The sequence below is a fragment of the Harmonia axyridis genome, chromosome 7, assembly GCF_914767665.1.
Source record: "Harmonia axyridis chromosome 7, icHarAxyr1.1, whole genome shotgun sequence".
NCBI lineage: Eukaryota > Metazoa > Arthropoda > Insecta > Coleoptera > Coccinellidae > Harmonia > Harmonia axyridis.
The window spans coordinates 23,187,355-23,202,220 of NC_059507.1; the positions used below are offsets into that span (position 1 = coordinate 23,187,355).

The window sequence follows — 14,866 nt, forward strand, 5'->3', positions numbered from 1 at the left end:
TTGCATAATTCAGTAACAATTGACTGAATGAATAAGTCTTGGGTCTAGCCAGTAAAAAACATTTTTCGTAAATAAAGTCACCATCAAGAGTGATACATGTATCGGATGCCCCAAATTCGTTGTTTTGTGAGGGTATCTCAGAATTCCTTCGAGCTAGAAAAAACTGAATGGCTTTTTTCGGGTTAGATTGTTGAGAGAATTAATTTGGTGAAAACTGCAATCTCATAAATTCAACTGTTTTCAAGCTTTAAGAGAAAAATGTAAATTGGCCTGAAATGATAAGTTCTCCGGATTTGATACCGTTAGATTTTTTTTCTTTGGTCGCATTTGAAACACAATATTTATGGATTTGAAAATGTTAAAAAAATCTAACGGTGTTGAACTGGAGACTTTGGTGGCAACTGAATATTTTAATTATTTGAAGTTCATAAATAATCATAGCTAGGATCTCGTTGATTTGGCGTGTGTTGATTTTTATAGTTTAATAAGAAATTTATCTCTATGTCCTATATTTTTGGAAAGAAAAAATCAAGCGATCTTATTTGTTATGGAAATTTGTATGGTTAACACGTAAAAAACACAATTTTGTATTATAACTTCAAAAACAAATTTCAATAAAAAACTAATGCTACTACTGAAAAAAATGCCTATAGAATGTTTCTGTTTCATGTTGATAGCACCCATAATAAAGAAATTATGAGAACTTTTCATTTCACGCCTTTTTTCAATTTTCTATTATAGTTTGAAAAGAGTTGAATATATTATGAGATTTGCAATTTTTACCAAATTAATTATCTCAAAAATTGAGCCAAGAATATGCCATTAATTTTTTTCTAGTTCATAGGATTCAGGGATCAACTAGACAACGAATTTGGGACATATGATACTCCTCTTCTAACACTCCTATAACTTTTCAATACCTTTTTTGTAGTAAGATTCGTCTTTGGTTCCGAAATAGGCAATCACTTCGTCATTAGACCCAAATTCATTTCCCTGGAGCACCTTTTAACCATTGTTTTCGATGTATCAGAGTCTGCATAACAGTCATCAAGCCATTGCTTTGCTTGCACAGTGTTTTTTCACATAAAAAAAAACATTTTTTTATTAATACGCGAAACTCGTTTTTATCCCTTTTTCAAAGAACAACAAACGTAGCGTCAATCAACCTCAAAAATCTCGGTCCAGATTTAACTATATATTCCGATATTTGACGAGTGAATGGTGTTTCTCCCCAATTCATAGACTTGGCTAAATGTTGTGAATTTTTGAAGCTTTGACTTGAAAATAAGAGTATTCCAGAAACCAGAGAAAAAGATACTCCAGACTGTAGACGTCAATAGGCAATTTTCAAAGCTTATTTTATTGAAATCAAATCTTGTTAGTGTAAGAGAGGATTATGGAATTCGAACGATCGCGAAATAGCATAAGCTTGCGCGTAAACAATCTCAACACTGATGGCTCGGTCCATAACGCTTTATTTTCTTGAATTTTTACGCTTTGAAACACCAGCATTATTCATCGCTTTTGTCTTTTCGCTTTCGCATTTTGTTAGTGCTTTTCCAACAACGTTTTTGAAACTAAAAAGGTGGTGCTGATACCCCGCACCAAGGGCCATGTGAAGAGCTGAGATTTGTACCAGAGACGATTTATTCTTCAACCTTATGCCCATTTGGTAAGTCATCATTGTTGACCGCGATTTATAAATTATTATTCGACAACATTATCAAATATTTCGTTGTCGCTTCAATTTCATAAGCTCGCAGATACAGTCATTTTTACTGAGTTATCGAACATCGAAATTCATGAAATTTATGAACATCACAAACCTCTTATTGGAAAACCCTATAGAAAAGGATTACGATTGGTATACTAAGATTGTTCTGGATTTGGAATAAAATGAAAATTTTAATCTTGATACAAAATTCCACATTCAAACGTAAAATAAACATTACGTGAATTGAGAGAGAGAGAAAGAAAGAGATGAACCTATTGACATTGAAAAGATTGAGAGCAGAAAAAACATCGGGAAGATGTTCTAGAGTTGTTCTTAGGCGTATCGTCCGAATCTACGATCGAGTACACCGTTAGTGTGGGACTTCATTGAGCGCTGTCATGAATCACAATGAGCTTTATCGACTGGAGCAGGAAGGATGTGTGACATAAATATAGCGATAAGAGTATTGCTACACAGACCAAGGAGCCGACTTTTCTTGATACCGAGAAAGGAGTTTTGAGTGTTTTGACTCTGTTTCGGCTATGAGTAATAATGAATTAGAAGACCGAGGAAAGTTTATTAGGTTGAGTTGCTTACGCCCGTTTGCACGGACTTCTTTTTAAGAGTCAATTAACAAATGAACCTTAATTTTAATTGACCTTTAAGTCTCAAATGATTAGCACCAAAACATTTCCCCTCAACGTTAACTAAGGGACCTTTAATTTGATTGAAGTATGGCAACATTGCATTTATATAGTGATTTTGTGTTAATGTTATTATATATATATATTTGTTGTTATGTGGTTGTAACCACTGTTTTATGCCAGGAAAACGACGCCTTCAAAGTTTCAATCGGTTGACGGTTAAGTAAATTGTGAATATTTTTTATCTGGTGGTGTTGCTTGTGGTCGAATTTTAAATATGTACGCCAATGGGAAAAGATCAAGAGGACTAAATTCCTTTTCAACTGATCTTTTTTTTATTTGCCATCAATGAAGTTTTTCAAATTCGAGATTCATTTTGTAACATCTCTAAATCATCTTCGAAGAAATCCTCCACCAGGACCTCATCAAAAAGTTCCATATTCAAAAAGAACGATTTTTTCTCTTTCTGATTTCAAATTGAAACGTGTTCACAGCTGAATCAGTCGACTCGATAGTAGATTGTTTATGTTTTTCGATATTTGAGAAAATTTCTCCTGAACAAGAATCTCTATGAGTCGAGTACACTATTATAATACTGTATGAAATTTTCGCAGTATACAACTTTTTGACAACTTTTCTAATAATGGTCACCCCCCTTAATATTAGGTACCCTGTGTTCCTCAAAAACTAGTCATAGCAAAGCCAATACTGTTCGACATTATAATAGTGTACTCAAACTAAAAGTGATGACAAAAAATTGATGAATTCTACAGAAGACTTCTTTAATTATAGGGTGAATTATAAATTAAACTTATTTCATTTTGAACAATGTTTGACTCGGCCCGTATCAAACAATAATTTTTATTAAAAACTAGTTTTAATTCAGAAAAATTAACCGATGACAATTTTTATCTGCAATACCATGAATAGTGAGTTGATTATCTGAATGATGTAATCCATCAATTCCATCTTCTCAAATTCCTTTCAATACTCACAAAAGAAAACTGATTGTGATGAAACAATTCAATAACTTCCAAACGTTATTGAAGCGTGTATCTTTCCACGATGAAATGTCATAATCTTTTGAACACAAATGACATAAGAAATTTCAAAATAATACACAGTTGCCCTTGTAACCATTTCAAACTGTATCATTAATATTGGATCGACTTTCATTTTGAAACTGTCAAAAAAGGACAACCAGCTCTACGAGACCATTATTGCGAAATAATGCATGAAACTTACCTGGAGTTCAGCAGAATGCGGCTGCATGGGTATGGACAAGGAAGAGGAACTGTGTCCGACGTCGAGATCAGTTTCTGAGCCCGACTGAGGTGAATGGAAGACGCTGTCGTGAGACACGCTGAGTCCTGGATACATCGAGCTGCCATTCCTTCGAAAAAAAAAAACACATAATTAGTAACAGTACGAATTTATTAGATGAATAAAATTATGGAAACTATCTGGAATCGAACCTGCCGCTACTAAGGTATCGACCAAGTAGCTACTAGACTTGAGTGTGTTAGTAGAATGAAACTTGTATTCACAGAGAACTAGTAAAAAATTTATAACTTCGAAACTGTTCGGGCCAGGAAGATCATTCTGAACCAGAATGATCTTCTCAGAAAAAAAACGTTTGAATCAATATTGAACATAAATTCATATATTGCACTTGATTGATTATAAAGGTTTTCCAGAAGTAATTCAATGTGATGGTAATACTGTGCATCATTTTGTGACATTTCTGATGTTAATAGTAGTAGTAGTAACTGTTATTTATTGTTAAACAAATGGCCACCGACCTAGGGTCCTTCAGCCTTTAAATTTACATTTTTTTTATACTCAAATATAATACACTTTATAACATAAAACAATTATTTAATTGGTATTCAAAATTTTTACAAGAGTTTGTGTAGGGTGTTTTCTAATGTTAATAATAATAAAGATTATTATTACATTCTCGCTAAGACAATCGGTTTGAGCTTAGAATTAAATGTTGTTTTGAAGGCCCTAAGTTTTCAATGATATAACTTGCATATTTTATGATAGAAAATATCAAAGTTCTCAGCAAAATACTAAATCCAAAGATAAAAAAATGCAAATGACATACGTATTTACTTCAAATTGATGTCATCTTAAGTTCATCCAACAAGGCAACTTGAGAAATTGTTAAAAGATGCCAATATACACTGTGTCCGTAAAGTATGGAACAAATTCATTTTCAGCTTGACAGACCATTTTAAGGAAGAATCCCGAAACACGTCGAGTTTTATTTTAATTTGCCGTATTTTAAAATAATAATCTACAGGGTGAATTACTTTCGAGTAATGACGTCACCGTCATTTTTTTAAATGGAACATTCCCATTTTGTCTCAATTTTGCGCTTATTCTAGCTGAGCTGTTTCCAAAAATGTATCACATGTCGATTCCAATTGGTACAGGGTGGACAAAAATACGATAGTGCGTGTACTCATAAAGAAACGCGTAACATTCTTCATTAGTTAAATTAACAATACTATCAAAAATACTTATTGTCTAGCGGCAATAAACAAATAATGACATATCATAAAAAAACTAGACGTCTATGTTTTTTTTAAAATTGATAAGAAATCATTTCTTTCATATTCTGTCTGCTAGACCACAAGTACCACACATGTTTGGAAACAGCTCATTTTTATCAATCTAAAAATGTGACAAACTACAGGGTGTTAGATTCAAACCAATTTCCGCTAGACAATAAGTATTTTTGATAATATTGTTAATTTAACTAATGAAGAATGTTACGCGTTACTTTATGAACACACACGAAACTATTGTATTTTTGTCCACCCTGTACCAATTGGAAGCAACATGTGATACATTTTTGGGATCAGCTCAGCAAGAGTAATCGGAAAATTGAGACAAAATGGGGGTGTTCCATTAAAAAAAAAATTACGGTGACGTCATTACTCGAAAGTAATTAAGAATACGGTAAATTAAAATAAAAATCGACGTGTTTCAGGATTATTTCTTAAAATGGTCTGTTTAGCTAAAAATTGAATTTGTTCCATACTTCACGGAGACAGTGTATAATGGATACAATATTTTTTTACTATTTTTTCATGGAGAACCTACATGGCATAAATTTCATCCCTTAACGACATCGGGATCGATACATCCCGAACTAGGACACTGAGAGCGGATCGTCACCCCTAAGGTCCTTAAATGCCTTCCCCGACGACCCAATTAACCGACACCTACGACGCTAATGAAGCGTCAAAGATCCCCGTCTAAAGGTCAAGACGTCGGTAAGGATAATAATTTAGGTAGAGTATCTCACCTTTTTCTTGGGGGTTCCTCGATGGATAGTTCGCTTGTGGACCGGCTACGTAGCGATTCCGAGGTCGGTATGTAATCGGATACCGGCAGCACGCTGTCTTCGATTACCTTGTTCTTCCGTTTGAACCATTTCAGACGGTTCCAGAATTTCTTCTTGGTCGCCACTGGAAAAAAAATTTTTGATCAGTTTTTGGAGATTTTGGTGAAAGTTGAGGGAGTTAGATCAGATATTTATATATACGGTGTTCCTAAATTGAAAGTACAAAGGAACATGAGAGATTCCTTGTATAATTTTGAGAAAAAAGTCCTACCGAGCCCGCAAACGTGTTTTCTAGATACAGGGCCTTTGCGGCCCTTGATTATGGGATTTTCTTTTTTAAAAGGTTCCGAAGAATTTGTCATTTTCGATTGTACCTCCTGTATACACACTGTTTCGGCCATACAGCTAATAAATGCGATGAAATTCAGGGATTGATTCTAAAAGTGAAAATTTCAACAGTTCACTGTATAACTGTTGTTCTCAAATTTAATGCTTCGTTTTCCGAGATACAGAAGTAAGTTTCACGTAGGGATTCACGGCTTGGCTTGAGCTTGACTTGAAATCAAGTCAAGCTAAAGCCAAGTCAAATATTTATTCATCAACTACTTGAATCATATCAAGCATTTAGCATTTTTATTGTGTAGTGTCACATCAACAATAAAATGAGAAGGAACCTTGCAAAAAGCACTTTTATTTATTGAACTAATTGTATAAAAGAACCGAAAATATCAACTTCTATGAAATAGAAACATCAATGAAATCACTATAAATCATAACAAAATAAAAAATAATTGAAAGAAATGAAGTTTCTTAATATTGAGAAACCTCCAGGCTTTGTTAGATTTCATAATTTTGCATCCTGGATATAAGACACATGAGGTATCTTATAGATTTGTCGCCTAACCTATTGCGGGTTTTTGTAGCTGTAAGAGCAGCTCTGGAAAATTGTCTTTCAAAAGGAGCTGAAGATGCTGGCGTTAATAAAAAATCCATGTTTGGCTATTTTGGCCAAGTTTGGAAAGATATTTCTGAAATGTCAGAAGACTACAAATAAAGTCTAGCGAATGCTTCAGTCTCTCGGCGTTCGAGGAATCCTCTTATTTAGTCCAAGCGCGCACGAGATTGCAGAAATATATACCGTGCGACGCGTGCATATCAAGCTCAAGTAATATAAATAAGCTTGATACCAAGTCAAGCAATAAATAACTCAAATCAAGTCAGCTCAAGTATTTCACGAGCTTGATTTTCAAGTCAAATAGTTGGTGAAAATGTCAAGCTATTCAGCTTGTTGAATCCCTAGTCTCACGTATTCATTACCATCCTGTATATAAAACGATTTTGGGTAAATTACAGTACTGGCAACTTGAGAACGGTTGGACCGATTTTTGGGTATATATTTTTGAAATCGTCTCGGTCTCGACTTGCGAGTGCAGTCAGTATAACGGGAATAAGAAAAATTCATGAAAAAAGTGGAAACCACCGAGGTCACTAATGGGCGACTTAAGACATGATACTCTCGAAAACTACGCCACTGAAGCATTGTGGGACCACAACAAAAACAGGAAAATATATATACGCTTCTATTGAAGCTTGGTAAATACTAGGAAATTTTCCTTAACCACAAGTGTGTGATTTGATTATATTTATTTCACGGAAAAATTATCGCTGGAGTGGCGTTGTGATCACTATTTTTCGATTAATTCGGATTTAAAAGAATAATAAGGTAACCGGAATACTTGATTTTCAATTACAATCCCTTAAAACCAGAATATTTCAGTTCTACGGAGACGATTCTTCGTATCTGAAGCACTAGTCTAATTTCCCAGCTATACACTAGGTCGTTATTACTCAGCAAAGGCTTTTGGCCTCATTGGTCTGATTCAGCACTTGTGCCTTTTCATGTGTTTGCTAAGTATGACCTTTTGAAAAATATGAGTCTGCATATATCTATATATCATCAGAAAGATTTAGAAACGTTTTACATAATATTCATAACCTTGTAAGTGAATTGAATGGATTGCAATTGATAGTTGAATTTTATGATTAAATTTAGTATATATGTTGGTCATAACTCCATGAGATGGCATTTCTTGTTAAATGAGGAGTTCTTTCAAGTAAGTTTTTTTCTATTTCGAATCTCTTTAGAGATACAGATAATCTCGATAATATTGAAGTAATTTCTCTCGAAAACGTTACGTCCTGGCGGCTTTTAAGAGAGTTTTTCTGGGAAGAAAAGTCAGGAAAATCAGGAAATGACTCTGAATAGCTCCTACTTCCATTGGTGTAGGGGTTAGAGGCGGCTGAAGACATGATACCCCGAAAACTACGCAATTTAACGAACGAAAATATTGGAAAATCTCAAGGTACGATAGTATTGAATTCAAAAGCTTATTATCCCAACGCGTTAGAACTTATAAAACTAAATGGAAAAAAATAATTTCAACAGCTGAAGGGATTCGAAATAGAAAAAAATGTTAGTTGAAAGAACTTTTTATTTTAACTAGAACTATCACTTCACTTCATAAAGTTATGAGCTGGACTTCGTTTATTTACCCCGTATAGGAGAACACACTGTGTCCGTAAAGTATGGAACAAATTGATTTCCAGATAAACAGACCATTTTAAGAAATAATCCTGAAACACATCGATTTTTGATTTTGTTTTACCGTATTTTAAAATGATAATCTAATGTAGTACAGGGTGAATTACTTTCGAGTAATGACGTCACCGTAATTTTTTTTTAATGGAACACCCCCATTTTGTCTCAATTATCCGATTACTGTAGCTTAACCAACTTCTAAAAAATGTATCACATGTTGATTCCAATTGGTACAGGGACAAAAATATACTATGATAATAATATTATTAAATAATTAAAACATTCACGAATACCAAAAATATTGTAGTACTTAACTGCCAATGAACACCAATAAATTACTAAACAAATAATGATATTTCATTAAAAACTATACGACTATGTTTTTTTTTAAATTGATAAGAAATAATTTCTTTCATATTCTGTCTGCTAGACCACAAGAACCAAACATGTTTGGAAACAGCTCATTTTTATTAATCTAAAAATGTAACAAACTACAGGGCGTTACATTCAAACCAATTGCCGCTAGTCAAAAGGTATTTTTGATAGTATAGTTAATTTAACTAATAAAGAATGTCAGGCGTTACTTTATGAGCACACACAAAACTATTGTATTTCAGTCCACCCTGTACCAATTGGAATCAACGTGTGATACATTTTTGGAATCAGCTCACCTAGAGTAATCGTCAAATTGAGACAGAAGGGGGGTGTTCCATTAAAAAAAAATGACGGTGTCGTCATTACTAGAAAGTAATTCACCCTGTATATTAGATTATTATTTCAAAATACGGTAAATTGAAATAAAAAATCGACGCGTTTCAGGATTATTCCTTAAAATGGTCTGTTTAGCTAAGAATGAATTTGTTCCATACTTTACGGACACTAACACTTACTAACAGTTGGAATAATTGGTCCAACTCATGGAATGATTTCAATGGTGATAAGTGAAATTGAAAAAAATTATATGAATATCATCTTGTTATTAAAACCTCACAAGTATAGGAGAAAATATAGATCAGATAGATTAAAAACAATTGTGCTAGCCGGGATTCTAGAGTTACATTCTATGAGAATCGTCGACAATGTGCCAAAAGACTTCTGACAAACAATACACATTTGTTTTCATCTACAAGATGGCATAAACAACCAGAAACTCCATCAAAACTTTACAACGAAACCATCCTCTCTTTTCGCAAAACTGCAAGCACACTTCCGACCAGATAACACCAGTTTCCCAAACTCCCGGCCTCACGAGCCGACCGGACCACAGACAACGCCTACCCGGCGACCACAGAAAACCGCACCGGAACACAGAATCGACATAACCGGGTGATAGCGTTCCGGAAAAGCAAAAAGTATTCACCTAGGCAGTATTTCCTCTTTCCGTACAACACTCCTGCCATCATCAGCCGGTGTGCGTTGAGCGGATCTCCCCGACCGCGTCAGCAGAATTACTGCTGAACGGCATGGTCCCATCATCCACGGTTACGCGATGTTTTCGATATTTTATATTGTTACGTTCGACGACGTATAACAAGAATTGAATACATCAATGATAAAGGTGCACACAATGGCGGTTTTGTCCGCCGAGCGTGACTCAACCGCTGCTGGTTTCGATACGACGATGACGGGGAGAGAACACCGTCGAAAATCAAGGCGACAGTGGCGTGGAACGCAGGAGGCAGAAAGGAATTAGATTTACATTCATTGGACTAGTTTAGTGATGTTGACAATACTATATTTGACACGATATAATTAAAATATAGAGCAAAACTGATAAATCAGTGAAAAAAATTTGAAAATGCTTCAATAATTGACTGAGAAACAGATTATTTAAATTTACGTATTTTAGCGCGGAACGTATTTGGTCTCCGACTCGTCTGTGACGTCACGCCACTTGCCTGTGATCGCTACACTATAAATTACGTTTAAATACTTAGTCGCGCCAAGGCTCCCGCGCCGTTTGTAGTTGTACAGTATAGTTTTAACTCGAGTTTTGTTTTTATGTCACCATAATGGAAGAAGGCTTCGTGAAAGGATGAAGTGACAATTTGCCTAAAATAGATATATTCGCAGTGATGGAGATTTTTCTTCAAATCCATCTTGTGTCAGTGCTGAAATAAAAGGAGTTAAACTTTTCAAGTAAGTATCTACTTTTGAGTTTGATTCATCATGGTTCAACTTATAACGATGATTTATTCAAAAAACGTTTCATAAACAGTTTGTAGTTGAGTACTGGTTGTTGAAGTCTATCCATTATCAATGGCAAAACATATTTATGTGAGAAGAAAAAAGAGAAAAAAGTAATGTTTACTGCTCGTATAAAATCCGGTATGAATCAATTCTATCTAAGTGGACTTGATATTGACAGGCGTCATATCGTCTTGTTTATGTTTTAAAACACGAGGGAGATAGTTCGGAATGTCAGTGGTGTAGTATGTTGTTTTTTGTGTGTGAATTTAAAGATTTCAATATTGTCGGTAAGAGTTCGGAACGATCTAAATAGGTGTCTTTCCTGAGACAACGCGATTTTTACACAAAATATTAATAACAAGTGATTGTACACCAATGAATTCGTAAGCACTCTGCGAATACCAGTCGCCTCGTGTAAGTGGCGTGACGTCACACACTAGACGCTGCGTACTATGAAATTATTCTTCCAAGCGCAATTTCAAAGTCCCATAACTTTTTCATTTCTAGAGATATTTCAATGATTCTTCCACATTTTTGTTCCATTTTACTTAAATTTTTAAAGTTAATCCTTAACAAAAAAATGAAAACTAGTCCATTAGGGAAGTTTCGTTTCACTGCGACCTAATGGTCTATTGTGCCCCCTATCAGAGCTATTCTCTACATAACGTGATCTACAGCTCGCCTTCCAGTTCCAGAGTTCTGATGAACTCCAATATCTGGGATGGCTTCAAGGAGGCTAATTCCTCACTTCTATAAGTTTCGTGTCCAAGGCAGGTTTTGCATTGGCTAGCGATGGCGAGGCATTCTGTCACCAGGTGATCCGGAGCTTCTTCCTCCTCCCCACAGAATCAGCACTCGTCGTTTTCTGTTAGACCCATTCTCATGAGGTGTTGCCTAATAAGGCGGCAATGCCCTGTGAGGAATCCAGTGAGGAGGTGTAGCATATTCTTACTAAGATCCAATTACTTCTTGGATCTTGTAGAGTCAAAGCTTCGAAGAAACTTTTTGGAGTGATCCAAACCAGGAAGATTCCGCCAGAGTTTTTCTCTTTCGGTTACCTCCTTTTCCTGCAATTCTTTCTTGTTAATACATTTGTCTACACCACAGAAAGGTTCCGGTCCGATGAAAGGAGTTTGTGCTCCTCTTCTGGCAAGTGTGTTGGCCTCTTCATTCCCTCTGATTTCCGAGTTGCTGGGAACCCAGACTAAAAAGACCCTGTTATTCTTACCCAGGTTTTGCATTGGCTAGCGATGGCGGGGCGTTCTGTCACCAGGTGATCCGGAGCTTCTTCCTCCTCCCCACAGAATCTGAACTCGTCGTTTTCTGTTAGACCCATTCTCATGAGGTGTTTCCTAAGGCGGCAATGCCGTGTGAGGAATCCAGTGAGGAGGTGTAGCATATTCCTACTAAGATCCAGATACTTCTTGGATCTTGTAGAGCAAAGTCTCGAAGAAACTTTTTGGAGTGATCCAAACCAGAAAGATTCTGCCAGAGTTGTTCTCTTTCGTTTACCTCCTTTTCCTGAAACTCTTTCTTGTAGGTACATTTGTATATACCACAGAAAGGTTCCGGGCCGATGAAAGGAGTTTGTGCTCCTTTTCTGGTAAGTGTGTTGGTCTCCTCATTTCCTCTAATTCCCGACTGGCCGGGAACCCAGATTAAAAAGACCCTGTTATTCTTACCTATTTCATTAAGTTTTATCGATGATATGTGAGCTCAGTGCTTTAATTGCAGTCTGACCATCGGAATGTATCTCTATGTTACATTTCCGATAGTTTCTTGCTATGTTAATTTCTACACATCTTTTTATTGCAGAAAGGAACGGAATAATTGTGAAATTCAAATGAGCCAATAGACTGGATGATAAAATCGATGAATCCTACAACTATTGGACTTAGGGAATAATCTATGTCGAAAGGATTCTCAGAAATGAATATGTCATTCAATAAGCAAACCAATGGCTGATAAGTGTTATTAATACTTCACTCCATCTACATTTCTACAACACTGATCAAAATAAGGTGGTAGACTGACTTTAAACGTCATCGATGCCTGGTAGCCCGAATTCGGCGGAAGTTTAAAAAAACATCAAAAAAGTCCACGAAATGGTTTTGAAAATTGAAGTTGGGTGAGATAGTGGTAGAGTTGAAGATATCAGGAGGCAGGGTATTCACATTTTGCGAGGAAATGTGTCCATAAAAAAGCTTTGCTCGAAATTGATGCCACGTTTTCTGATCAAAAGCAATAACGCGTCGATTCCGAACGCTGTTTGGAGGTGTTTAAGCGGAAAAAACAGAATTTTTCGAATCGATATGTGGCAGTGGATGAAAAATAAACAACATTTAAATAAGAATCCAGTGAATTAGAGAAACTAAAGGAGTATTATAACACTCCTACAGAAGGCTATTCTAACACTCGATCATTATAAAAACTTAAGTGGCAGTGGATGGCACATGTAACAAGGTAGAGTGTGGAGAGATGGTCACATGAAGTGACGTTTTGGAGACCTCGAGAGACAAAGAGAAGCATAGGAAGAGCGAGAAAAAGATGGATAGACGACATAGTCGCTGTAGCCGGTAAGCAATGGATGAGAACAGCAAAAGGCTCGAAGAGGCATATATCCGACACTGGATCAAAGAGGGCTGAAGAAGAAGAAGAAGATGATTTTTCTACGTCTGATATGATTTATGAAATATCGCCTTTTTATTAGGTGTACAACTTTGCTTCCGCCGTTTTGATGGCTGAAGCGGTAAGTGGTAGTCAAAATAAATAGATCGTAGATGTCATACAATAAGCCGAATCAGTCGATTTGTGTGTGCATCATTGAGTTATTCTCGATTAAACATGTCAACTCACAAGCCAAATTCTCGTCATTTCCGGGAGGTTTTAATTTTCTGCTTTAATATGTAGAAATCTGCAGCTGAGGCTCATCGAATGCTCCCAAAACCTATGGTGAGGCCGCTATTAGTGAAGTTACGTGTCGAGAGTGGTTTCAACTAGGGATTCACGGCTTGGCTTGATATTCAAGCTACTTGGCTTGAGCTTGACTTGAAATCAACTCAAGTTCAAGTCAAGTGAAAGTTTTTGAATGTTAAGCCAAGTACTTAATAAATCTTAATAAATTAATACCTGACTGGACATTGAAAAACTACTACTTGGCTTGAACTTGAGATGATTTCAAGTCAAGCTCAAGCAAAGTAACTTGAATATCAAGCTTTGCCGTGAATCACTAGTTTCAACGCTTCAACAACTGTGATTTTGGCGTCGAAGACCAGCATGTCGGTGGAACAGAGGTTTTCAGAGATGCAGAATAGGGATGTTGCGTCATATAATAAAATCAAATCAATTTAGGTTTTCCACATTGAAGGCAGTTTTTAAAATACTAAAAGAGCATTTTCATTATCTTATTTCTCGAATTCAATTTAATAAAATTGATTTGAATTGTGTTAATTCTTTTCGCCTAGCACGTGACTGCTAACGCGAATCAGGCAATTTGACGTCATAGTACTGAAACGTTTAGAACATAGACAAACTAATCTTATCTAGAACTAGTTTATCTATGGTTTATATCAGATGATATAATCAAACCGACTTGACTGTCAATATCAGCTGATATTAGTTCAGTTTGACAGACCGTTAGCACGTGGTGATCATAGATAACTTGTTAGTTTGTCCATGGTGGTGACTCTTTTATGCAGTGACGTCGCCATAATACTGTCACAGAATGGAGCGTTTCAGCGAGAATTTTGAAAACTTTTTTCATTTACTTATTTTTTATTGGTATTTTCTATATTTTTCCATGAAAATATTTTTTTTCGTGTTTATGTATAGGGCTTATCTACAAATTAAAAGCCATTCCAAAATATAGGCAACATCCCTATTGGAGGCATCACTCGATCAAAAGTCTTATCAAACGCAACAAGCATTGGCAGGATCATTGGGAGTGATGCAACAAGCCATTTCAAAACACCTGAAAGGCATGGGAATGACCCATAAACAAGGAAATTGGGTGCCGTACGAGTTGAAGCCAAGAGATGTTGAACGGCGTTTGTTTGCTTGTGAACAACTGCTTGCAAGACAAAGACGGAAGGGATTTTTGCATAGCATTATGACAGATTTCACTGAAATTTTATGTTTGTGGGTATATAAAGTTCATCGGATAAAATTCAACTTTCTATCTTTTACGGAAGAAACAATAAGCAGAATATAATTGGAAGATGGAACTGATTTGTCTCGGATTTTTTCGGGAATTTATAGGGATGTACAAGAAGGATGGAATTTTCATGTTAAGAAAATGTAGCTCTTATTGAAAAATAAAAATTTAGAACTTCCATAAATAGACCGATCTCATTTTAAGTACG

General features: G+C 35.7%; 1 protein-coding gene across 4 annotated transcripts in view; it reads right to left on the minus strand.

The window, feature by feature from the left end:
- The window catches only part of LOC123684810 (titin), a 147,166-nt gene that overhangs the window by 47,162 nt on the left and 85,138 nt on the right, over positions 1 to 14,866 (minus strand). For 3 of the 4 annotated variants that reach the window (XM_045624267.1, XM_045624264.1, XM_045624266.1), the window contains 2 exons: positions 5,678 to 5,840; positions 3,604 to 3,751 (listed from right to left, as the gene is read on the minus strand). In XM_045624267.1, coding sequence (XP_045480223.1) covers positions 3,604 to 3,751; positions 5,678 to 5,840 — 311 coding nt within the window. Of the gene's footprint in view, positions 1 to 3,603; positions 3,752 to 5,677; positions 5,841 to 9,675; positions 9,802 to 14,866 lie in introns of those variants that run through there. The other variant, XM_045624265.1, reaches the window with a different exon arrangement.